Source organism: Myxine glutinosa, chromosome 3, assembly GCF_964187855.1.
Source record: "Myxine glutinosa chromosome 3, kmMyxGlut1.1, whole genome shotgun sequence".
In the NCBI taxonomy this organism is placed as follows: domain Eukaryota; kingdom Metazoa; phylum Chordata; class Myxini; order Myxiniformes; family Myxinidae; genus Myxine; species Myxine glutinosa.
Window position 1 is genome coordinate 165,769,669 of NC_136263.1, and position 27,115 is coordinate 165,796,783.

General features: G+C 48.6%; 1 protein-coding gene across 2 annotated transcripts in view; it reads right to left on the reverse strand.

Moving 5' to 3' along the window:
- Positions 1-27,115, reverse strand: part of LOC137423077 (serine/threonine-protein kinase Sgk2) — a 66,409-nt gene that overhangs the window by 20,813 nt on the left and 18,481 nt on the right. For both annotated transcript variants that reach the window (XR_013622893.1, XM_068109869.2), the window contains exons 3-13: positions 19,770-19,848; positions 17,620-17,683; positions 17,009-17,049; positions 16,760-16,901; positions 16,537-16,668; positions 16,336-16,448; positions 11,735-11,771; positions 11,538-11,624; positions 11,132-11,227; positions 10,391-10,546; positions 9,937-10,026 (exon numbers count right to left, since the gene is read on the reverse strand). Coding sequence is in view for 1 of the 2 variants with exons in the window: in XM_068109869.2 (XP_067965970.1) it covers positions 9,937-10,026; positions 10,391-10,546; positions 11,132-11,227; positions 11,538-11,624; positions 11,735-11,771; positions 16,336-16,448; positions 16,537-16,668; positions 16,760-16,901; positions 17,009-17,049; positions 17,620-17,683; positions 19,770-19,848 (1,037 nt within the window). In the remaining variant the exon portion in view is untranslated. The remainder of the gene's footprint in view (positions 1-9,936; positions 10,027-10,390; positions 10,547-11,131; positions 11,228-11,537; positions 11,625-11,734; positions 11,772-16,335; positions 16,449-16,536; positions 16,669-16,759; positions 16,902-17,008; positions 17,050-17,619; positions 17,684-19,769; positions 19,849-27,115) is intronic.

Genomic DNA, 27,115 nt, shown 5'->3' on the forward strand with positions numbered 1-27,115 from the left:
GCAGGCAGAATCGCATACCCATGACGAACAAAAAAGTCAACGAGCATGACGTCATGCGTCACATGGTTTCAGAGTTATGACGTTTTTAAGCATGAACCTTTAAAACCGAGCCGCTCCCTCATTTTTGATCCAATCAAGGGGAAACTGCACAGATCTGTTCAACATGTCAATCTACTAAAATGTCCATTTGGAATTTGCGATAGGGCACGTGGTTTGGCAGATATCTTTAATTAAACGAAAATATAAATAAAAAAATGGATATCTCTTGTTTATTCTAGAGTTCTCCTCAAACCGCACCGGGCGCCCTCAGCCTCGTCTCGCGAATGTCAAAAGCACGACACAGCGCGCGCTTTCGGGAGGGGCGGAGCCAAGCTGAGCAACATATATACACATCGAAAATGGTTCGTGAACCGGAAAATATAATAAATTACAGATATTTAACGACTCGAAAGGTTCTTTATCAACAACTTATTTTGTCGTGCTTCTGCTGACCTGTCTCTGAGGTGTATAAATCGAAGCCCGAGTGCGAATCACAGGTGAGCCCGTCCTGAGTTAATTAGCGATTGGGAACGATTCAGAACCTGTGGGTAAAGAACACTTGGTAATTTCCCCAACAGTTTTCTGGATGACAGACTGCCGGTAGGGGACATGTATTGTAGCGCAATACTCAGAATGCTTGTTTCTTTGGTGTTTCGGAGTTGGTGGGGTGAGTATATCTGGTCATATGGGAGTGGTAGATTACCTTATTATTTGGGGGAATGTCGGAGGCTTAATTACTTTTGTCCTGTCTGCTGTTGAGGAAGTGAAACGAAAATCCTTCTGATGTCTTTTCTTGCTCATCATCAAGTACTGTCTCAGTAGTCATTTTGAATTGCAGCGGACATGGGTTAATACATATTCTAAACTTATCACAGCTTGTTGTGGATTGTAGTTGAATTGCCGAGCCAACAAAACTTTGTAAAACTGAAAGGTCTTGTTGAAATGAAGACCGTTGAAGCTATAACAGAATATTTCACAAAAACAAAATAGAATATGGCCGTTATTTTGAGTCTGCCATTAAAGGGTTAAAAACTCGGAATTGAATGTGGCAAACACTTTAATCAAACTCAGTATCTTACTATAATTCACCAAATGTCCATCCGTCTGTCTGTCCATCTGTCCGTTCCCAGGTACCGCAAAAACGGCTGAACTGATCGCAACGATATTTTGGGTGGGTAATCCTGGGATCTCCTGGAGTAAAATAGGCTATATTGTTTTTCCAATTTCAGCTTTGGTCTCCAGCATTTTCAGGTTTGGACTCCCGCCTAACGTTATTGTCACGGGTGCCGCACAAACGGCTGCACCGATCGGAACGATACACCTCCATGCCCGTGGCATTCCCACGGGTGACCCCACGCGTATACATAAAATACAAATTGACCCTGAATGCCAATCATTAACAGGAAATACTTCCAACTACCTTTTTAAAGCCTTTTTTTTCAAAATTTGGCCTAGACTATTACATTGGGTGATGTAATAGACAATGGGTGAAATGGAGGGGAAAACCCAGAATTAATTAATTTATACTCCTTTAACCCTATTTAAAACTTTATGTAATTTGAATAATATACTTGAACACTAGAGCACAAATCACCTTCATAATACTTCCAAGAACCATGCTATATATCGATATATAGTCAGAGATTTATTTGGCCGTTACCCCACGCACGCGTAACGTCACAGCATGCCTGTGACTGGTGTGTGTTCAGTTACCAAGCATCTAGCTAGCACTTGCCAAGCCAACCGTTCCTTATCAACAGTTTCAAATGGAGTGCTTGCTTCAGTGCTTAAGCCACTTGGTGAGTGCTCCACAAGAAATTTGGTAACTGAACCAGCGGTGTCGTGCCAATGTTTAAGGTACAGGAGCCCTGGAAAAATGTGTCGGCTCTGACGTAATGGCCAGATCTCATATACCGTCACATCAAGTTTTAACTTGACACTAACCATCTGAGTCCCCAAAATGAATGATAAATGAAATAAGCAGATTTTACTTTTACATAAATAAAATACACACACACACACACACACACACACACACACACACACACACACACACACACACACACACACACACAAACACACACACACACACACACACACACCTTTTAATTAAAACTCTGTTTTCGATAAAACTATGTATTTCAAGATATAAAGAGAAGTCGTTTTTATTTTTTATTTAGTACCATGTGGTAAGGGATGGTAGGATGACCTAGTGCTTTGCACACACACCTCTAAGCGCTCTAGGCTGGGCCAATGGATGGATTGTAAACTCGGTATCTGGTCTGCGAGCATCATTTGTTTAGTTTTTTGTTTTTTTCTTGGAATTGACGAATGAAGGTTGAGCTTTGGGGCGGATAAACATCTGGGAATACTGAAGGAGATGTCAGAGCAGATAAGGATGATGTTAATATACAGTATATTGTAGCGGCTGCCGCTGGGTTTTCACAATCGCCTTGCACCTATCAAGGACGCGGAGCGATCACCATGCCGGGCTCGTCCAGGACGCCCGGGCAGGCCCGCGCTCAACTTGCCAGGCCTCGGTCGGGACGCCCGGGCATGCCCGGGCAGGCTGGCCCTCAACTTGCCAGGCCGCAGCCAGGACGCTGGGCCACGCCCCCTGGCGCCGGGCCTGGGCAAACCCTCCGGGATAATAGGTATATATATTGCTGCCCGATAAACGGGTTTTCAGAGTGCCTGAGTGTTTGATTTGATTAAAGCAACTCGGATGAATTCCAGCTTTTTGTCGCGTCCATTCTTCCGATCGACGTGGGAGCCCCAGCTCCTTCATTGGTGACCTACCGACATGGACACGGCAGTCGCCCTTAAACTGCCTACCTTCTGGGAGGCTCACGCGGCGGTTTGGTTCGCACAGGCGGAGTCCCTGTTCGCCCTGCGAGGCGTCACGGCCGACGACACCCGCTTCCACCATGTGGTAGCTGCGCTCGGTTCGGCTACCGCGGCCTGCGCCCTGGGCCTCCTCGAGAGCCCGCCAGCCGCTGACAAATACGGCGCGATTAAGAAGCTTCTCCTCGATGCTTTCGCCCTCCCATCGGCGGAACGCGCACGGCGCCTGCTCGAACTGCCTGAGCTCGGCGACACGCGCCCTTCCGAGCGAATGGACTACATGCTTTCACTGCTCGGCGAGCACTCTCCGGCATTCCTGTTCCGGGAGCTGTTCCTCCGTCAGCTGCCTAACCCGGTACGCCTCGCCCTGGCAAGCACGACGATCACAGATCCCCGGGCCCTTGCCAGAGAAGCCGACAAGATCTCCGCCGCAGGACAGCGCGTCGCAGCGGCGACATGGGACCCACCGCCGTCCGACGCAACACCCATGGCGCCCGAGCACCCGGCACGGTCGACGGCCGAACTACCGACGCAATTGGCGGCCGCTACACCGAGCCGACCACCTCCAGCACGACGACCGGGGCCTCCACCTGACCAAGCATGGTGTTACTATCATGCCAGGTTCGGACAGAAGGCCCGGACATGCCGACCCCCGTGCACCTTCGGCAGGCCGGGAAACGGCCGGGCCGGCGTTCATTACCAGCCATGAGCGCCGGCCACACGGGCAACTTACTGTTCATCACGGATAAAGCGTCCGGACGGCGCTTCCTGTGCGACACCGGCGCCCAACTGAGCGTCATACCCACCTCTGACCAGGACAGGCAATCCGCGGTTTGCGGCCCCTCCTTGGTTGTGGCCAACGGATCGACCATCCGCACCTTCGGCCCGCGCAACGTCACCCTCTGCTTCGGCGGCCAACGCTTTGCTTGGACGTTTGTAACCGCAAACGTGCCCATGGCTCTGCTAGGCGCCGACTTCCTCTGCGCACACGGACTGCTGGTGGACGTCCAACGGCGTCATTTAATCAACGCCGAAACCTTCAGCTCCCTGGTATGCACATTGAGCAGCTCCGCGCCGACCGAGCTGGCATGCACCGTCCCGGCGGCGAACGAGTTTGCTCGCCTGCTCACGGAGTTCCCGGCCCTCACGCGGCCGACGTTTTCGGCCGTCGCAGTACGGCATGGGATCGAGCACCACATACCAACCACGGGCCCGCCGGTCTACACCAGGGCCCGCCGCCTCGACCCAGCCAAGCTCGCCGTAGCGAAGGCCGAATTCGACGCGTTGGAGCACCTCGGCATCGTGCGGCGCTCCGATAGCGTGTGGGCCTCGCCACTGCACATCGTGCCCAAGCCGGGGGGTGGATGGCGCCCGTGTGGCGACTACCGCCGTCTCAATGACGCTACCACCCCCGACAGGTACCCGATCCCGCATATCCAAGACTTCTCCGCCCGTCTGGCAGGACGGGTCATTTTTTCGAAAATTGATCTCATACGGGGATATCACCAGGTACCTGTCAGGGCGGCCGACGTCCCTAAAACGGCAGTCATCACGCCGTTCGGCTTATTCGAATTCTTGCGGATGACGTTTGGTCTCAAGAACGCGGCTCAGGCGTTCCAGCGCTTGATGGACGGCGTGCTGCGTGACCTGCCGTTCCTTTTCGTTTACCTGGACGACATCCTCGTCGCCAGCACGTCCCGGGCCGAGCACCTCCTCCACCTCCGAACACTGTTCGGGCGCCTCAGCGAGCACGGCCTCATCGTCAACCCGGCCAAATGCCACTTCGGCACGACGGCCGTTGATTTTTTGGGCCACCACATCACCAAGAACGGGGCCGTGCCGCTGCCAACCAAGGTCGAGGCCATCACCACGTTCCCGCGTCCCCGCACCATAAAGGCCCTGCAGGAATTCCTGGGAATGGTGAATTTTTATCACCGCTTCGTGCCCCGTGCTGCTCAACTCATGCGGCCCCTCTACGAAGCCCTCCGGGGCAAGCCGGCCAAGCACGACATCGCCTGGTCCGCAGCAATGGATGCGGCCTTCCAACGCTCAAAGCGGGCCCTCGCCGACGCAACACTGCTCGCTCACCCGGTGCTCAACGCTCCCATCGCCCTCACCACGGATGCCTCCGACTACGCGGTGGGCGCCGTACATGAGCAATGGGTGAACGGGGTTTGGCAGCCACTCGCTTTTTTCAGCCGGCAGCTCCGGCCGAACGAGCTCAAATACAGCACGTTTGACCGGGAGCTCCTCGGTCTACACCTGGCCGTCCGCCATTTCCGCCACCTCCTGGAGGGCCGACCTTTCACGGCGTTCGTCGACCACAAGCCGTTGGTTTACGCCATGGCCAAGGTCACGGAGCCATGGTCGGCCCGCCAACAGCGCCACCTCTCCGCCGTGTCGGAGTTTACCACGGACATCCGGCACGTCGCCGGCAAAAACAACGCCGTGGCCGACTGTCTTTCCCGGGCCAGCGCGAACGCGGTCCACCTGGGCGTGGATTTTGCGCTTATGGCGGCGGACCAAACCACCGACACCACGGTGCAAGCCCTCCGGGCGGCGGACACGCGCCTCCGCCTGGCCGACATCCCCTGCGCGGACACTGTCCTGCTCTGCGACGTCTCCCAAGGCCAGCCTCGCCCCATCGTGCCCGTCACCTGGCAACGCCGCATCTTCGCCTCCCTCCACGGCCTTTCCCACCCGGGCCGGAAAGCTTCCCAGAAGCTGGTGTCGGCGCGTTTCGTCTGGCACGGCCTTCGTCGGGACGTGCGTGATTGGACCAGCACCTGCACGGCCTGCCAACGGGCCAAGGTCCACCGACACACCCAGGCCCCGCTGGCACCTTTCACCGTGCCCGAACGACGTTTCGACCACGTCAACGTGGATCTGGTGGGCCCCCTTCCCCCGTCACGGGGGTTCACACACCTGCTCACCATGGTGGACAGGACCACCAGGTGGCCGGAGGCCGTTCCCCTCGGCTCCACCACCACCGCCGACGTGGCGCAGGCGTTCATCGCCACCTGGGTCGCCCGCTTCGGCGCACCGGCGGACATCTCGTCAGACCGCGGACCACAGTTCACCTCCGAGCTGTGGGGCGCGGTCGCCCGCAACCTGGGGGTCAAGCTCCACCGTACTACGGCCTACCACCCCCAAGCAAACGGGTTGTGCGAGCGATTCCACCGCTCCATGAAGGCCGCGCTCATGGCCGGCCTTCAAGACGGCGGTTGGGCCGACCGGCTGCCGTGGGTCCTTTTGGGCCTCCGCACGGCCCCCAAGGAGGACCTCCAGGCATCCACCGCCGAGCTGGTCTATGGCCAGGCGCTACGCGTCCTGGGCGAATTCGTGCCCGACGCTACCAGTCCCTGGTCCGCAGCTCACCAGCGCTCGGACCTCCAGGAGGCCGCCCGACGGTTTGCCCCCGTGCCAACATCCCACCACGGTGACCCCCAGTCCTACGTCCCCCCAGCACTCCGCACAGCGGAGTATGTTTTTGTGCGTCACGACGCACATCGGTGGCCACTCCAGCCGCCGTACGACGGGCCCTTCCGGGTGCTGCGACGGGACGACAAGTCGTTCGTCATCGACATCGGCGGCAGGTCGGACCGGATTGCGGTGGACCGCCTCAAGCCGGCGCACGTGGACGTCGACCACCCACCACGGGTGGCCCTTCCGCCGCGGCGAGGCCGCCCCCCGTCCACGGTGCCCCCCACTCGACCGCCCACCACCTCACCGGACCCCCTCCCACGACCCGCCAGGGGTCGCTTCGGCCGGGTCATCAGGACCCCCCTCAAATTGACCCTGCCGGTGCAAGTCGATTCTGGGGGGACGTGTGTAGCGGCTGCCGCTGGGTTTTCACAATCGCCTTGCACCTATCAAGGACGCGGAGCGATCACCATGCCGGGCTCGTCCAGGACGCCCGGGCAGGCCCGCGCTCAACTTGCCAGGCCTCGGTCGGGACGCCCGGGCATGCCCGGGCAGGCTCGCCCTCAACTTGCTAGGCCGCAGCCAGGACGCTGGGCCACGCCCCCTGGCGCCGGGCCTGGGCAAACCCTCCGGGATAATAGGTATATATATTGCTGCCCGATAAACGGGTTTTCAGAGTGCCTGAGTGTTTGATTTGATTAAAGCAACTCGGATGAATTCCAGCTTTTTGTCGCGTCCATTCTTCCGATCGACGTGGGAGCCCCAGCTCCTTCAATATAACATCATGTGTATCTGTTCCGCCAACATGAGTCCATGTCATTGATGTATTACAGACGTACCTTTTCTCGTACTACGTGATCGCCATGTTTCACAAGAACGACCACATCACTCATCCACCCAGACTTAAACTAGTTGAGGCCATCCAGACTTTTCCATGCACTTTTTGTAAACATAAGACAATTCATGAAATCTGGATATAAATGGTGGAAAAGTCTTGCAATTTAGCAATTCATCTTGGTCTGTGTTGCCTATAACGTGTGTTGTTATAATGTCGCTTGCTAGACAAAGTGTCCTAGACGCTCCCTAGACAAATATCGACATATCCAAGTTTTGATCCCTATTATTTGGCCATGATTGCACAAAGCACACAAAGCATAATAACTCAACTGATCGTGAACGTTGCTGTTTATTATTATTAGTTATTTATTTTTCTACTGTTGCAGAGTTAAGCTTTTCGTCTGTTGGATTGATGTGCCGGAGCGACGCTCTGCATGTTCCGGCTGGACTACACCCCTGGACGTAATACAACACCGGTGTTCGTGGAGCTGGATGTTAGTTATAGGCGGTTAAGCCTTGGGCAATGACGTGCCCGGAGGCTGTTCTTGCTGCTTGTGGTGCTTTACTGCGCTTTGGGCGAGGCCAAGTTGGCAGAGCCTTGCATGGGTTTTGCGTGGCTCGGATTGGGCCGATGACGGCTGCTCGGCTAGTTTCGCGAGTAGCTTGGGCAGCGGCTGACTGACAAGGCACGCACGTCCCCTGTCTTTCCCAAAAATAGCCAATCCACTGCTGCTGCCAAAACCATTTTTCTTATGAAATGTAATCTATATTTTGTATCATCTGCTTGTTTTTAGGATTATGATAAGCGTCTTTAAAATAGGCGCATTACTGCATAAATGTACTTTGTGAAATCCATCCATGCAAATGATCATAGTGGGGGCCAATGTCCCTGCAAAGATCAATATCAATGATGATGATAGGGTGTGGCAGTTGAGAGGGTGCAGTATCAGAGTGAAGAAGAAGCCTCCACTTTGCCGATGTGCGTTGATGATTACCTCCGCCACCAAATGTGGATGGAGGTTATGTTTTCACTACTGTCTGTTTGTTACTTAGCAAAAAATAAAAATAAAAATTGCAAACATGTTGCTCACTCCGGTTTGTGTGTTTGTTTGTGTGTTTGTTTGTGTGTTTGTTTGTGTGTTTGTTTGTGTGTTTGTTTGTTTGTTTGTGTGTGTGTGTTTGTTTGTCTGTCCGCTCACTTATACTTGCCTACAGGTCACAATTTTAAACCGATCTTCACGAAACTTTACTAAATGGTAGGGTTCGTGGTCCGACAAAATCCTATATATTTTTGGGGTCAAAAGGTCAAAAGGTCAACACAGGCAAAAGGTCTACCACTTTTTTCAAATTTCTAAAATCCTCAATTTTCATCCGATTGACTCGATATTTGAATAGAATGTACATATTGGCTAACTTCATTCAACCACCAACTATTTTTGAGATCAGTATAGGCCAAAAGGTCAACGTAGGCCAAAGGTCAACCACTTTTTTTTAAATTTCTAAAATCCTCAATTTTCATCCGGTTCACTTGAAATTTGAATGTGATTTACATATCAGCAAACTGAATTCAACCACCAACTATTTTTGAGGTCAACATAGGCCAAAAGGTAAACATAGACCCAAGGTCAACCGCTTTTTTCATATTTCTAAGCCAAAAGGTAAACATAGGCCCAAGGTCAACCGCTTTTTTCAAATTTCTAAAAGCCTAAATTTTCATCCGATTGACTTGAAATTTGAATAGGATTTTCACATCAGCCAACTGAATTCAACAACCAACTATTTTTGAGGTCAAAAGGATGCGCTACTGAGTGCCATTCCACTTTGTTCTGTTTTGCCAAGTGTCGCTCTATGAGTGATTTTTCATCTGTCTGTTAGTTTGTGAACAAAATATCTCAAAGAGTTGTGGACGGATTTGGACGAAACTTGTTGGAGCAGTTGTGTGTGTGATAAGGAAGAAAAGATTAAATTTTGGTGAATATCCGGATCCGGATCCGGCTAGTAGAATTTTTTAAGTGATTCTTCACCATTGAGTGATATGAACAAAAACAGGTGGAGGTATGCTCTCTACTGAGTGCCGTTCTAGTTTACTCTGTGTTCTATGAATGATCGTTTTAAGGCCATTTTCCCCGCTAGAGCAGGGGTTAGCCTTGCGGGCCCCATGACAATCATGGTTCCCTGTTTGAGGCAATGTTTTTATGGCCGGATGCCCTTCCTGACGCCAACCCTTGGTCACACTCTTTCGATGCGCAGGGATACGGTGTACCTAATCTAAATCGGGGTACACACCAGGATCATTCATCCCAACAAGCTGGTACTCAATTTGCCGACCTCGGAAGGATGACAGGCTGAGTCAACCCCCCTGGCGTTAATTCAGCGATCGACCAGGATTCGAACCCAGGATCCTAGGATCCCAAGCCGGTACCCTAACCGCTAAGCCAACACCTGTTCTATGATGAACAATAAATCCTCCATCTCCTAAACAGTGAAAATGTCGTATTATTACAGCGTAGATGGTGAAATGTAAGACTGCTTCAGTAGTGCTAAACTTTCGGATATTTTAAAACAATTTTTTAAATCACTATTTTATTTAAATTGAAATATAAACCTGAACACTGTGTGGGGTAATGTGTTCTATGATCTTTGTAGTTGTTACTAATTTCGGCAGAATTTACTGCCCTAAACAAAGTTTACACCGATAGTAGCTTTATTGAGACATCCTTAAATATCAAGTTTTGAGGTGTATTATGATCTATAACTTCCACCATTATCCATCACATGGGGAAGCAAGCTCACCACGTTGGGGTCGAATGGGGGCTTGATCCTTTTGGAATCAAGGTCTTCCCAAATGATACTGGAGAAGAAAGCGTGTGTTTTGATTTCCAGCTGTGGAATAAACCATCAAATTCATGAATATTACAGCAAAGCCGTTCGGATGCCTTCGCTCACGGAAAGCCATAAAAAATAAAATATTTATATATTAAACCCCATTTATAGTTATATTTTCTGATGGTTCTTTAGTTTTGCATCATTCTTTTTATGGGCATATCACTTCATAGGAGTAAAATATAAATTATATGGAGTACAAGATGAATACATACTGTACTACTCAAACATACAAAGCAGAATGATCAACCAGGAAATGCTGAAGCATTTTCCAGGTTTGTTTGAATCACTCATTGGTGTGTAAATTGAACACACAAGTGAGTTGGCATTGAGTAGAGACTCTTTTAGCAAACAGGACACTTACAAAGTCCGTTTGAGCTCCGAGCCGCAGTTCCCTGTCTTTCTGTAGCAAGCCCTGGAGGATGCAGCATGCTGCGTTTGAAATGTTTGGCTTCAGTTGGAGTGGCTGGTGGAGGATGTTGTGATACATCTGCGCCGTGTCATTGTTGTAGAAAGGTGGCTGAAACCCACAATGATAAGGAGACAGTCAGATTCAAACGTAGGTCCGACTTTTCACCAAATACACTCACCTAGTGCATCAGGTCATTGTGTTTTGCACACCGGCGGAGTTTGGGGGGTGGGGGGGGGGGGGAGGTAGAGGAGGTAAAACAATTTTTTTCAGTAGTTTACAATTAAGATAAAAACATCCCGTATTTAAACGTAACAATAATGCACGTAAACTGTATTTGTGATTCCACGTGCACTGTAACTACACTAACAAACGGTAATTTTTGGAAGTCAGACCTAGCTACCCATTACAAATATTATTATTAAGCCCTTGACCCCCCAAATAGAGAAGTCAAACTACGCCTATGGTTTTGCATTGACATGGCTAAGGGAGTGCAAGGACTCTGAGTACAAATGGCGGTGAAAAAGTTTGCAATTGAAATATAATGCAATGATGCAGAAATTCCAAAAAGTTCAAAAAAGAAGTTAAAAAAAATAAAATAAAAATAAAGTTAAATTCGGCACAAAGGTTTGTCCTTCTCTATGTAGCCCTCTCTCCCATCCACCTCCCCACTATCATGATTATAAATTAACTCACCAGCCCATAAAGCATTTCATACAATACGGATCCCAGGCACCACCAATCGACGGTCCGGTCGTAGGCCTGCTTCTGCAAAACCTCTGGTGCCAGGTACTGTGGGGATGAAGGAGCATGATCACTTCAACTTGCAATGCACGCATCACATTTGAGTAGGACATCTGGTTTGTTACAAAAAAGACCTCGTTGACCTTAGAGACAAGACTTTTCTTGCAGACCTTACAGACCAGGCTTGTTGACCTTACAAAACAGAAGACAGTGTGCCGACGATCTAGCATTTCGAGCAAATGAGCTGTGCAGCACACACTTGGAAAGTACAAAGTTCAGGTGAGGAGTACTGTGATCCTGAGTTTCTATTTAACTTTTAATTAGCACTTGGCACAAGGGTCTCATTCATATCACTCACTTCAGGGGTGCCACAAAATGTGGATGTGGTGTCGTTTGGGAGAATTCCTTCTTTGCAAAGCCCAAAGTCTGTCAACTTTAGATGTCCCTGCGAGTGATATGGGAGGATTCAGGAAAGACCTTCAGACATATAGTAGACATTATCAATGTGAATATGTGGATTCTATGGAACAGTGCTATTAAATTAATATTTAATACCTCAGAATCCAGTAAGATGTTTTCAGGCTTTAGGTCTCTGAAAAAGAAACGAGTGATTGCAGCATTAAGACATTCATGTTTACATACCTCACCCGGACTGAACTGTTTATGTTTTGTATCCCACTAATAGGATCTGGATTTGGATCCAGACCTGAACCAAAATCGAATCGGCTTGTTATAGTCACCTAACCAACTCATCCACCAAGTTTTGTCATAATCCAACCAAAACTTTTAGAATTATTATGCTATGTATAGTTTTTGGTCCCATTTCTCAATGGTGAAGATTCACTTTACAAATTAAAAAAATTCTCGTATCCGGATTTGGATCTTCACCAAAATCAAACTAATTCTTCCTTGTCATACACCAGACATGCCCACCAAGTTTTGTCCGAATCCACCATAACGTTTTGAGATATCGCGCTATGTATAGTTTTTGGCTCTATTTCACAAGGGTGAAGAATCAGTTAATAATTCTCGGATCCAGATCTTCACCAAATCAAATAAATTCTTCCTTGTCATACACCCGACGTGTCCACCAAATTTCGTTAGAAACCGTCCATAACTTTTTGAGATATCGTGCTATTTATCGTTTTTGGCTCTATCTCTCAAAGGTGAAGAATCAGTTAAAAATTCTCGGATCCAGATCTTCAACAAAATCAAATCAATTCTTCCTTGTCATATACCCAACATGTCCACCAAGTTTTGTTAGAAACCGTCCATAACTTTTTGAGATATCGTGCTATTTATCGTTTTTGGCCCGATCTCTCAAGGGTGAAGAATCATTAAAAAATTCTCGGATCCAGATCTTCAGCAATATAAAATCAATTCTTCCTTGTCATATACCCGACGTGTTCACCAAATTTCGTTAGAAACCGTCCATAACTTTTTGAGATATCGTGCTATTTATCATTTTTGGCCCGATCTCTCAAGGGTGAAGAATCAGTTAAAAATTCTCGGAACCAGATCTTCAACAAAATCAAATCAATTCTTCCTTGTCATACACCCGACGTGTCCACCAAATTTCGTTAGAAACCGTCCATAACTTTTTGAGATATCGTGCTATTTATCGTTTTTGGCCCGATCTCTCAAGGGTAATGAATCATTAAAAAATTCTCGGATCCAGATCTTCAGCAATATAAAATCAATTCTTCCTTGTCATATACCCGACGTGTTCACCAAATTTCGTTAGAAACCGTCCATAACTTTTTGAGATATCGTGCTATTTATCATTTTTGGCCCGATCTCTCAAGGGTGAAGAATCAGTTAAAAATTCTCGGAACCAGATCTTCAACAAAATCAAATCAATTCTTCCTTGTCATACACCCGACGTGTCCACCAAATTTCGTTAGAAACCGTCCATAACTTTTTGAGATATCGTGCTGTTTATCGTTTTTGGCCCGATCTCTCAAGGGTGAAGAATCAGTTAAAAATTCTCGGATCCAGATCTTCAACAAAATCAAATCAATTCTTCCTTGTCATACACCCGACGTGTCCACCAAATTTCGTTAGAAACCGTCCATAACTTTTTGAGATATCGTGCTGTTTATCGTTTTTGGCCCGATCTCTCAAGGGTGAAGAATCAGTTAAAAATTCTCGGATCCAGATCTTCAACAAAATCAAATCAATTCTTCCTTGTCATACACCCAACATGTCCACCAAGTTTTGTCATAACCCGTAAACAACTTTTTGAGATATCATGCTAAATATCATTTTTGGCTCGATCTCTCAATGATGATCACTGGTCAAAATGTTCTAGTATCCAGACCTGGATATCCACCAAAATAAACTCGTCCTCATCACCCAACCTCTCCACCAAATTTCGTTAGAAACCGTCCATAACTTTTTGAGATATCGTGCTATTTATCATTTTTGGCCCGATCTCTCAAGGGTGAAGAATCAGTTAAAAATTCTCGGAACCAGATCTTCAACAAAATCAAATCAATTCTTCCTTGTCATACACCCGACGTGTCCACCAAATTTCGTTAGAAACCGTCCATAACTTTTTGAGATATCGTGCTGTTTATCGTTTTTGGCCCGATCTCTCAAGGGTGAAGAATCAGTTAAAAATTCTCGGATCCAGATCTTCAACAAAATCAAATCAATTCTTCCTTGTCATACACCCAACATGTCCACCAAGTTTTGTCATAACCCGTAAACAACTTTTTGAGATATCATGCTAAATATCATTTTTGGCTCGATCTCTCAATGATGATCACTGGTCAAAATGTTCTAGTATCCAGACCTGGATATCCACCAAAATATACTCGTCCTCATCACCCAACCTCTCCACCAAATTTCCCGCCGAATCCATCCACAACTTTTTAAGTTATCCTGTTCACAGACATTCAGACATTTTGAGGATTTAAAGGCAAAACCGTGGCATATTTACAGTGACATTGTTATTTGACAAAAAGCCAATCACTTCGGAGAATGCAAGGCAAGACTATACTTGGACTCTAAGGTGCAGGAAGACGCCATTTGGTCCATCATGTCCGTGTCACATACACACCTCAGCTAACCTCAAGCAGGGAATTTAAAAGTCCGACCTATAGCAAGCACACTACAAACTGAGTTATCCTGCTATTCTCAGATAACAAATTGCATTAATCGAGCGGACGTCACTTAATGTAACAGAGATGAGAGGACAGGCGACCCAAGTAGCACACTTCTCTTTGCTCTGTCTATTCTGGGTTTGACTCCGAACCTGTCTTACCTTGAAGACGGGAGAGAAGAATGAGATTGAAGCTAGTGTGGAAGGTGGTTCCACAGGTGGGAAAATAGAGGAATAAATGAGTGGCGGTGAGCGGTGGTTCTGGATTTAGACGCTTTCACTAGGAGGGGGTTGATGATGGACCGCGTGCGTCCAGCAGATACTTTGGGTGGACGAAACACAGAGAGGGCAGAAGGTGCAAGACAGGAAATGAGGCAGAACAAGACAGGGAGACCAACGACCTGTGTGTTGGTGATTATGAGGTGATAGGCCCATAGACTCTGCTTCATCATGAGTGCTTCCAATGATCTTGAAAGTCTTGGTTTCCATGGCATCAATCTGAGAAAGATGTGAGGCAGTGGTGCCAGCCCAGATGAAAGAGCAGTAATCCATCAAGCTGCGGATGAAAGTCTTGGAGTGATAGGAGCTTAGGTGTGCCAAGGAACGACTTTGCATGATGGAGGATGCCAGTCAGATAGCTTAAAATATGCGCACTTACACTTGCCTTTGAGCTGTCTGGCATGGGTTAGAATCTCCACTCAGATATCAACTGTCATCAGAGTGAAGCCGCCGTCAATCAGAAGCCGGAGGATCAGATCAGAAACATGTTAAGCCGGAGGATCAGTTTACCAGCATTTGTCGGTAATGAATGTTTAAAATCCTGTTATCTTTTGCAAAGAGGAGGAACAATAAATTTATGATATAAAAAAAGAAGATAATAATAATAAATTTAAATTAAAAATAAATAATTTCAATGAATGAATGAATGAATTTTTTATTTATTTATTTACAAACTATTTATGGCTGGCACGTGGAACAATTTACAAAATTCCTGTTATCTTTCGCAAAGAGGAGGAACAATAAATTTATGATATAAAAAAAAATTAATAACAATAAATTCAAATATAAAAATTAATTTCAATTAATTGATTAAATATTTATTTATTTACAACCAATTTATGGCTGGCACCCGGAACAATTTACAAAATTCCTGTTATCTTTCGCAAAGAGGAGGAACAATAAATTTATGATATAAAAAAATAATAATAATAACAATAAATTCAAATATAAAAATTAATTTCAATTAATTGATTAAATATTTATTTATTTACAACCAATTTATGGCTGGCACCCGGAACAATTTACAAAATTCCTGTTATCTTTCGCAAAGAGGAGGAACAATAAATTTATGATATAAAAAAATAATAATAATAACAATAAATTCAAATATAAAAATTAATTTCAATTAATTGATTAAATATTTATTTATTTAAAACCAATTTATGGCTGGCACCCGGAACAATTTCCAAAATTCCTGTTATCTTTCGCAAAGAGGAGGAACAATAAATTTATGATATAAATAAAAATGAAAGTAATAATAATAAATTGAAATATAAAAATTAATTTCAATTAATTAATTAATTAATTAATTATTTACTTATTTACAAACAATTTATGGCTGACACCCGGAACAAAGTTCAAAATTCCTGCCACATTCAGTCGAATGTCAGGCCTCACAGCGTCTGTTCTTGAAGGACTTGGGTGAAAGTTTTCCTTGGCCAACACACAAAAAGGTGGAAATAAATGCAGCCATTAAAGAAGTTGTAGTAGTTGCACTCGTACTGGCATAAGTAGTAGTTTAGGGGCCTTAGATCTATACACCTTAAATCGCTGTGGACAACAAAGTTCAAACAAACAAGGTTCGACATCACCATTTTGAATTGTGTGAGCTCATGAAAATGTAGGTAGCACTAAATTTGTCTGATTAAGAAATTTATCGGATCCAATTTACTCGACAATTTCATCAGCTTGGTTCCGTAGATTTACACCAGTCTATAAACAAGTAGTTCTACTGTAAAACTCGTGTTATGTACACTTTAAAGAGCCAGACCTGTAAACAATGTTGATAGAGTGCAAATATCCGATAGCGCTGGCCATCTCAGCGGAATAAAATCGTGCCCTAGGCTCCAGGAAGCACTGCTCTTTTTGAAGGTGGAAGAAAAGCTGTTAAAAAAAATATGTCATTGAGGGTCAACATCTCTATGAACATGATAAATAATTATTTATTTATTAATTCATGTAGTGATCATACCTCTCCCCCATTGATGTAATCCAAAACAAAATAAAGCTTGTCTGTTGTTTGGAATGAGTAATGCAATCCGACCAGGAAAGGATGTGAAATGTTCTTTAGCAGGACATTTCTCTCCGCCATTATGTGCTTTTCCTTGATGGGAAGAGAGAAAGGACAATATCTGATACCTTCTGTGTTGACGAAGTTTCATTCATTCACAAAATACATCTTAGGGACAGGTTACCTCTTTGCGTTTCATGATCGAGCGCTTTTGAAGAACCTTGATGGCGTAATAGTGACTGTCAGCTTTTCTTCGTGCGAGAAGGACTTTTCCAAAACTTCCTTTGCCAATGACTTTCAAGAAGTCAAAATCTGAAGGGCTAGCACTGATTACAACAAGGACGAAAGGCAATAGAGAGACGTTATTGGCCCAATCTGAAAATGTTACGAGACATGCACATATGTGAACCGCAAGGTAGCCGAGAAGACTTACTGAGGGTTTGCAGAAGGCCCAAGATTTACATCGCGGATTGACTAGAAATAGAAGCAAAGAAGAAACAATAGAGTTTACTCAAGACGTAGTACCAATACATCTATCTATAATTCCAGTAATCTCTGTGTGTATGTGTGTGTGTATGTGTGTGTGTCTGTGTGTCTGTGTGTCTGTGACCGCTGTTTCTCGACAACCACGGGTCCGATATACTTGAAACTTGCCAGGTATATTGCTGGGGACCTGAGGATGTGCCTTTTCAAGGTTTCATATTAATCGGACAAGTAGTTACCGAGCTATGGCGATTTAGCCGTTCGCCGTTCGCTTTGGCTTTGCGAATGGACCAAACCATTTCATGTAAATAGAGGGGGGGGTTCTACCGTACTCGCAAGCCGTTCGCTTTGGCTTTGCGAATGGACCAAACCATTTCATGTAAATAGAGGGGGGGGGGATTGTCACCGTACTCGCAAGCCGTTCGCTTTGGCTTTGTGAATGGACCAAACCATTTCATGTAAATAGAGGGGGGGGATATAATTTTAGATATATATATAGTACGGGCATGCCCTAGTGGTGGAAAAGAAAGCAAACTCAAAATGTCATCATCAAGCACTTACGATCTCCTTTCTGGAGCAGGGGCTGTCTGGTGGACTCAAGTCTAGAATGGATTCACTTTCTGAGCTGTACCCAAACAAACAAACAAAAAAAAATCTCTTAACTTTCTTTTATTTTCAGGAGTACACACACAAACATACATACAGCGAATTTCCTTGTGGGGGAGAGAGGGCAGCTTAAAATCTTGCCCAGATTGTGAAGTACTTACACCCAACAGTTTGGGCTTCCGAGTGCTACGGTTCGGTCATGAAAGGACAACGCACAAACAAACAAACAAACAAACAAGCACTTGCAATTATTTTACAAGATTAAAGGATGAACGGAATGGAAATCAACTTTGCACTATACAATTGCTGATTTATCATTATAATTTACTGCGCAGGACATTATTGTATTATAAAGCGAGCATCGCGGTGGGTAGTTGTACCTGTCAACATAGTGAAACAGAAAACCAAATACTGCATTGGAGTCATCAGAAGGAACCAAAAAGAAAAGTAAAGAGCAAAGACAGAGTCATCGGGAGGAACCTGGATAGGATTCGGGTTTCAGTGGCTACTCCTCTACCCTCAAACCCACCCAAGCGCAGCCAAGTGACGCTCCCAGAAAAAAATAATTCTGCAAGAATTCACTTCTCCAAATACAGATAGATAAAGAAAGAGAGAAATAAAAGAAGAAGCAAGAATTAGAATTAATAAAGTGAATTATGCAAAAGTAGAAAGAAATGTGAAAGGAACAAAGATCCCTAACTCCTATCCCTAACTCCTATCCCTAACTCCTAGCCCTAACTCCTAGCCCTAACTTCTAGCACTAACTCCTATCCCTAACTCCTAGCCCTAACTCATAACCCTAACTCATAACCATAACTCCTATCACTAGCTCATAACCCAAGCTCCTAGCCCTAACTTCTAGCCCTAACTCCTAGCCCTAACTCCTAGCCCTAACTCCTATCTCTAATTCCTATATCTAACTCCTATCCCTAACTCCCATCCCTAACTCATAACCCTAACTCCTATACCTAGCTCCTAGCCCTAGCTCCTAGCCACAACTCCTAGCCCTAGCTCCTAACCATAGCATCCACGCCCTAACTCCTCACACTAACTCCTATCTCTATCTCCTAGCCCTAACTCTTAGCACTAACTCCTATCTCTATCTCCTAGCCCTAACTCCGATATCTAACTCCTAGCCCTAACTCCTAGCACTAACTCCTATCTCTAACTCCTATCCCTAGCTCATAGCCCTAGCTCCTAGCCATAACTCCTAGCCCTAGCTCCTAACCCTAGCTCCCAACCTTAGCTACTGGCCCTAGAAATATGTTGTGAAGAACCCAGATCGATAGATTTCAGCATTTCTTCCTCAGGCAAAAACGCAGCAACAGTTACAAGCTACCAGGAGTCCATCAGTGGGGAAGCAGAATCCACACAGCATCAGGATAAGGTATTCAATTGAAGCAAATGTGTCCCCCATGCAATCAATTTATATACACCTGATGCAGTGCAAACTTATCTGAGCTCCGAGCCGATATAGGACCTGGGAAGTTTTTTTCAAAAATAACGGAGCCGAATCCGAAGCAAGTTTTTGCTACTGAGTTACAGGCCAAGTGTTTATTCACTATCTAAATGGGTACCGACCTGGCTGGAGGATAGCTCCAACAATTACCGCCTCCCACATGCAGACAAACAATCTATAACTTGCATGAATCGACACCCGAGTGGTTGAATGTTGTTCGTATCCAATGCATAATCGAACGCGCTGGTTATCAATCTCAGAATAATTACGAATTTAGCCCTCCAAGGGTAATAAATTAACCCATACAACCAGACGAATGACGGCGATATGGAGGGATGACGAGTTTAAAAATACAACTGGCCACTAACAAGTTTTTCCCAACCAAATTTACTTATTCTCACATAGGCCCTCTGACTAAGTGGCATCTTCATTGCCCCATGCGCACGAAGCAAAAAGCGGGGTTAACCAAGTGGTTCATGTCTCTCCATCTGTCCGTCCGTCTGTCTGTCTTATCATTTGATGATCGTCAGTTTATGATTGTTGAACAACTTATTGAAATACCAAATCTACCAAACATCGAATACCAAATTCGATTTTGAGCATCATGACAGCAGGTAGTCAATTATCTCATGTTGAAGATACTTACCGAGTGCCATTGCTTAGCTGTGGGGCCTTCAGCTTCTGAACAAATTCGTTTATCCCAGAAAATCCTTGTTTGCTGACAGCTGAAAGAAATGAGATGAAAATTGTCAGGTACACGCTTAGTGTGCCACAAATCAAAAATAAACCAAAAGATGGATACAGGAGCAAACTCTCAGGAAGGGGAAACCGGGAATTAATGATGAAGTAGGCTGGAGGAAGGGTGTGGGGATTAACAAATGTAGAAAAGATCAAGGTTTTGAATTTTTATTTTTTTTGTACAAAAGACCGACGCTCGTAGAAGAGCTAAAGCAGAATGGATGAGAAAAAATGGAAAGGATGAAACACCAACAGCAGAGTAGAAGTGAGATTGAGATGAAGGGGAAGGGGTCAGAAGGGAAGAAGGACACATGGGGGTGACGAAGCTGCACACAAGCTGAATGAAACATAGCAAGAAGAGGAAAGGGAAGGTGAAACAGAAAAGTAGCAAAGCAACCAACAACTAACAAACGAAAAATTGAGAGGGAGAGGGGGAAAATTGAAATGATTTGGAAAAAGGAGTGCTTGGGAATCTGGTCATTTGGGGTATACGATATCATGAGTATGGATGGGGGTGTTGAACAGCTGTCTTGAAGCCCTGGAGAGAAGATTGGGATTCAACAGACGGGGGTAGTCACTCCCACAGGCGAGATAAACGAGGTACAAATGAGCGGAGGTAAGCAGTGAGCCTGGATTTTGGGAGTTTACCAAGAGGAGGGCTACTTACAGAAACCTGCGATGGACAGAGTCAAGAGAGGGTAGAGGGTATAAGACCAAAAAGGAGGCAGTCAAATACAGAGAGGCCACTAATCTACCTGCAATGTGGACGTAACAGGTTGAGACACTCAGCTTCGTAGCAGGAGATTCAAATGATTTTGAGGGTCTTGCTTTCCATGGCATCAAAAATGGCAAGGTGTGAGCAGGGGCACCAGCCCAAAATGGACTCCATCGAGCTGTGAATGAAGGCTTTGCAGGTTCTCAAAAGTTCAGACTCACCAAGGAAAGAATTTGCATGGCGAAATATGCCTAATGGACGCCTGGCTTTTGATGCGATCTTGGAAATGTGTTCTGCCCAACAAGGGTCATGGCTGATGCCTGATGGTGAGGTCCAAAGGTTTGAGTGAATTGACGTCTTGAAGTGGTTTGTTTAGGAAGTAGTGGGATGGTTTGCCAGACGGTTCTTTCAAAGCGAAAGGATGAGTGCATGGGATTTATCAGGGTTGAAGCACATATTTCAAGTGTTGGACCAGCTCCTATTTCTATCAAGGTCTGCAGAGAGGGAAGAGGCTGCTACTTGCCCGTCTGAAGGATGAGAAATGATATGATAGAGGGTGGCAGAACTTTTCAGGGAATCAGAAAGATCATTGATGAAGATGAGAAAAAGACTGGGCCCAATACTGTACACAGGGCCGGCGCTACCATTAGGCCAACTAGGCAGCCGCCTAAGGCGCAGACATCAGAGGGGCGCATTACTGAACTTGTAGCAATAGCTCGAAGACTTCCAAAGTCTATGCTGCCACAAGAAGTACTTCTCTTCATACGACAACAAAAACTCCTGGATAATGTGCCAAATGTTTCCGTTGCTTTAAGGATCCTTCTCACACTTCCAGTATTAGTGGCAAGTGGTGAACGTAGTTTCTCAAAGCTCAAAGTTATAAAAACTTACATATGCTCTACAATGTTGGAAAAGAGACGAGTTGGCTTGGCAGCTATATCAATTGAACATGCCCAGGCATCAGCACTTGATCTGGTTGAATTTGTGACAAAATTTGCAAAGGAAAAGGCACACAAAGTGAGATGTTGATGTGTCTGAAATTGAAACTTTTATGAGACATTTTTAACTCTGTTTGTCTGTTTTTTTTGTTTGTTTCTCTGTCTGACTGTAAGCGAAATATTGTGGTGACATGACAGGTTGGTTATCCTTAAATGGTATATTGTGGTGCTGTGCACACACGACTCGATTGCCAGAGAGGTAGGCCACAACGCGTTGGTACATACAAAGAGTCTTTATTAAGAGCTCGCACTTCAGCACTGGGCGGGCTCGAGCTTCGAGCCCGCATATATGTCCCGAGGCCACGCCTTGCCCCCGGGCGTGGCCGATCGGCCGATAGGCGGGGCATGCATTACAGTTCCCCGCCTGGACGTTTGCGCCACCTGCTGGTGCACTGAATTCTTGTCCTTTGTGCCCGCCACACGCGCCCCCCCAGAATTCCCGCGCACCTGAAGGGTGAGTTTGCGGGGAAGCCGGATGACCCGGCCGAAACGCCCCCTGGTGATGCGTGCAGGGCTGGGGGGGTAGCGGGACGGCGTGGCTGGGGGGTGCCGGGGGTCTGACCGCCGGGGGGCGGCCTCGACGCGGAGGCAGAGCTGCTGGCAGGGGGTGGTCCAGATAGAGGTGGGCCGGCTTGAGGCGGTCCACGGAGACATGATCCGGGGCACCGCCAATGTCGATGGTGAAATATTTGTCCCCGGTCTCCAGCACGCGGAAGGGCCCGTCGTACGGGGGCCGTAGCAGTGCCCGGTGGGCGTCGTGCCGGACGAAGACGTACTCCGCCGTGCGAAGCTCCGGGGCGACGTGGGAAGATGGGCAACCGTGGTGTGCCGTCGGCACCGGGGCGAACCTCCGGGCGGTCTCCTGCAGGGTGGAGCGCTGTTGCGCCGCGGACCAAGGAGCCGTGGAGTCGGGGATAAATTCGCCCGGTACCCGCAGTGGTTGCCTGAAGACCAGCTACGCCGAGGACGCGCGCAGGTCGTCCTTGGGCGCCGTCCTGAGGCCCAGCAGGACCCAGGGGAGCCTGTCGCCCCAGCTGCCGTCGTGGAGGCTGGCCCGGAGCATGACCTTCATTGAGCGATGAAAGCGCTTGCACAGGCCATTGGCCTGGGGGTGGTAGGCCGTGGTGCAGTGTAGTTTGACACCGAGCCCTTGCGCCACCGCGCCCCAGAGCTCCGATGTGAACTGGGGGCCGCGGTCGGACGAGATGTCCGAGGGGGCACCGAACCGGGCAACCAAAGTGGCGATGAAGGCGTGCACCACATCAGCCGCACACGTTGCCGCCAATGGCACGGCCTCCGGCCACCATGTGGTGCGGTCCACCATGGTGAGGAGGTGTGTGAACCCTCGCGAGGGGGGCAGAGGTCCCACCAAGTCAACGTGAACGTGGTCGAACCGACGCTCGGGCACCGTAAACGGGGCCAACGGGGCCTGGGTGTGGCGGTGGACCTTTGCGCGCTGGCACGCGAGGCACGTCCTGGCCCAGGCGCGGACGTCCTTCCTGAGGCCATGCCAGACGAACTTCGCCGCGACGAGCTTCTGGGATGCCTCCGTGCCCAGGTGGGACAGGCCGTGGATGGCGTCGAAAACTGGGCGCCGCCAGCCAGCGGGCACGATGGGGCGAGGCCGGCCGAGGGAGACGTCGCATAGGAGGGCCGCGCCCGCGGCGTCGAACGGCACCTGGGTGACACGGAGGCCCGTGGCAGCGGTCTGCAAGGCCTGGATGCCAGGGTCGGCGGTCTGGTCCTCCGCCATCCGGGTATAGTCGATCACGAGGTGGACCGCGTGCACGACGGACCGGGAGAGGCAATCAGCCACCGGGTTGTCTTTACCCGCCACGTGACCGATGTCCGTCGTGTACTCGGACACGGCAGAGAGGTGACGCTGCTGCCGTGCCGACCATGGCTCGGCGTCCTTGGCCATCGTGAACACAAGGGGCTTGTGGTCGACGAAAGCCGTTAACGGGCGGCCCTCGAGCAGATGGCGGAAGTGTCGGTCCGCCAGGTGGAGCCCGAGCAGCTCGCAGTCGAAGGTGCTATAGCGGCGTTCGTGCGGGTGAAGCTGCCGGCTAAAAAACGCCAGCGGCTGCCAAGCACCACGCACCCACTGCTAGTGCACCGCGCCCACCGCGTAGTCCGACGCATCGGTGGTGAGGGCGATCGGTGCATTGGGCGCCGGGTGCGCCAGCATGGTGGCGTTGGCCAGGGCCAGCTTTGCGCCCGCAAACGCCGCGGCCATCGGCTCCGACCAGGCGACGTCACCTTTGCCCGGCTTGCCCCGGAGGGCCTCGTGCAGGGGGCGGAGGAGCTGGGCGACGTGGGGCACGAAGCGGTGGTAAAAATTTACTATGCCCAGGAATTCCTGGAGCCCCTTGATCGTGCGGGGGCGAGGGAAATCCCTGACCGCCTCCACCTTGGCCGGTAAAGGGACGGCCCTGTGCCTGGTGATGCGGTGCCCCAAGAAGTCGATGATGGCGACGCCGAAACGGCACTTTGCGGGGTTGATGATCAGGCCATGCTGGCCCAGGCATTCGAAAAGCGTGCGGAGGTGGAGCAGGTGCTCCTCCCGGGATGCGCACGCGACTAGGATGTCGTCCAGGTAGACATAAATGAAGGGTAAGTCGCGCAAGACGCTGTCCATGAGCTGTTGGAACGCCTGGGCCGCATTCTTCAACCCGAAAGGCATTCTCAGGAACTCAAAGAGGCCGAAAGGAGTGATGACGGCCGTCTTTGGGACATCGCCCGGTTGTACGGGGACCTGGTGGTAGCCCCGGATGAGGTCCACCTTGGAAAACACGGTCGTGTTTGCCAACCGGCGGAAAAGTCCTGGATATGTGGGACCGGGTAGCGGTCAGGGGTGGTGGCATCATTGAGCCGGCGGTAGTCACCGCATGGCCACCATCCTCTGCCGGGCTTCGACACAATGTGCAGCGGAGAGGCCCAATTGAGCGCCGCACGATACCCAGCCGTTCCAGCGTGGCGAACTCCACCTTCGCCACGGCGAGCTTCGTGGGCTTGAGTCGGCGTGCCCGGGCATAGACCGGCGGCCCGACCGTGGGTATATGATGCTCCACCCCGTGTTTCACGGCCACCGCTGAGAAGGTGGGCCGCGTGAGGGCCGGGAAACTGGCTAGGAGGCGGGTAAAGTCGTCCGCTGCCGGAAGCGTGCAAACTAAACTCACCGGGACGGAACCTTTCAGCAAGCCGCTTGGCAAGCCGCTCGGTGAGCCGCTCAGTGAGCTGCTCAACGAGCCGCTCAGCGAACAGGCGAGCGAGCTGAAGGTCTCGGCCTGGACAAGCCATCGGCGCTTCACGTCGACCAACAGCCCATGCGCACAAAGGAAGTCCGCACCGAGCAGTGCCATTGGCATGCTGGTGGTGACGAATGACCATTGAAAGCGCTGCCCTCCGAACCGCAGTGAGAGGCAACGTTTCCCGAATGTGCGGATGGGTGTACCGTTGGCGGCAAGCACTGTGTCGCAAAGGAAATGGTGCCTGGACAAGGTGTCCGTGATGAACAGGAGGCTGCCGGAATGGCCGATGCTCATGGCCGCAAGTGAGCGCCGGTCGTTTCCTGACCCGTCAAAAGAGCACGGCGGGTGACACGTTTTAGCCTGGCGGCCAAACCTGGCATGGTAGTAGCACCAGGTTTGCGGCGGTAACGGCTGCGGCGGCCGTGCCGGCGGCGGTGGTGGTGGCGGTGGCGGTAGTGGACGGGGCATAGCAGCGGCCACGAGGAAAGCCGGGGGCGCTGGAGCCTCTGCGCCGGGATCCACTACGGCAGCACCGTACACCGACCGCGTGTCACAGGCCAAGAAATACTTGTCGGCCTCTCCAGCCAGGGAGTGGGGTTCCTTTATTTTGGAACCGGCCAGCGCGAGGTGTACCTGTGCAGGTAGCTGGCATAGGAAAAGCGCCTGGAATAAGAAATCCGGGGGCTGGTCTCCAAGCAGGGACAACATGGAATCCATCCAGACAGATGGTCGTGTGTCGCCGAGGGCGGGAAGGTCCAAGAGGCGGTCGGCCCGTTCGATCTCCGTGAGCCCGAACGTGGTGATGAGGAGACGTTTGAGCACCTCGTACTTGTTGTCGCCCGGCGGGCGCCGAAGGATGGACACGACTCGGGCGGCAGTGCTGGGCCCGAGGGCGGCGACCACGTGGTAGTACCGGGTCTCATCCGCCGTTATGCCTCGGAGTTGGAATTGAGTTTCAGCTTGCAAAAACCAAACGTCGGCTTGCACTTCCCAAAAATCCGGGAGTTTGACTGCGACGGCGTTGGTAGCCATGGCGCGTTCGGTGGTCAGCAACGGATGAACCAATCGGGGTCACCAGTGTGGTGCTGTGCACACATGACTCGATTGCCAGAGAGGTAGGCCACAATGCGTTGGTACATACAAAGAGTCTCTATTAAGAGCTCGCACTTCAGCACTGGGCGGGCTCGAGCTTAGAGCCCGCATATATGTCCTGAGGCCACGCCTTGCCCCCGGGCGTGGCCGATCGGCCGATAGGCGGGGCATGCATTACAGTTCCCCGCCTGGACGTTCGCACCACCTGCTGGTGCGTTGAATTCTTGTCCCTTGTGCCCGCCACAATATATACTTAAAGGTGTGTGAAGTAAAAGGTTTGAATGTTGTGTTGCCAATGGCTGAGGTATGCATTATACCGAGTGCCCTTTAGTTCAAAATGATTTGTGTGCCAAAATATTTTATTTTGTATTTGCGAAAGATAAATCAAAGACTGATTATTTAAAATTTTGATTTTGCATATCTAAAACTTATTTCTCAAACCAAAAACTGTTTTATTTATCTGTAATTTCCATTCACACACTCATAAAGGGACCACTTTCTTTATTTTGCATTGCAAACCACATGTAGTGTCATATTTTTTTAAGTGAAAGCCCATTTGCCCCAAAGCATGGGGTAACAGGGCCACTGCCATATTTATGGATATTGCGCCTTTAATATTGGTGCTGTTGGCATCTCACGGTACTTATTCTTGCAATTAAAAATAAATTTAGCAGTTTCAAGTTTTCTGCTTTTTATTTTTTCGACAAAACATCTTTTTAATAATCGAAGTTGGCAAAAGAAAATTGGGGGGGGGGGGGGGATGCAAGTAGCTGGCCTTGTCTAGGGCACAAAATAGTCTGGCGCCTGCCCTGACTGTACATCACCATGAGCTATTTAAGCCTTGACAGGGAGGGGAGATGAAAGGATTCTGTTGAGTGCCACACATTGGCTGAGAGTGGGGGAAGTCAGTAAGCCATGTGTGGAGTTGGCCTTGGATGCAATACTCAGAGAGTGGACATCAAGGAGGGGTGCCAGACTCTATTAAATGATCGTGGTATGTCCAGAAAGAAAACCTTGATCTCATGTTTAACATATAGGGCTTCCATCCATTGTTGGGAGAGTAGAAAAAACATGGCCAAGGTAGAATGACTGGGAATGAAACTGAACTGATGATCTGAGATCAGGCCATTGGAGAATACAAAGCTTTTGATGTCAGCTGCAATGATAGATTACATGACCTTGCTTATAATAATTGGAA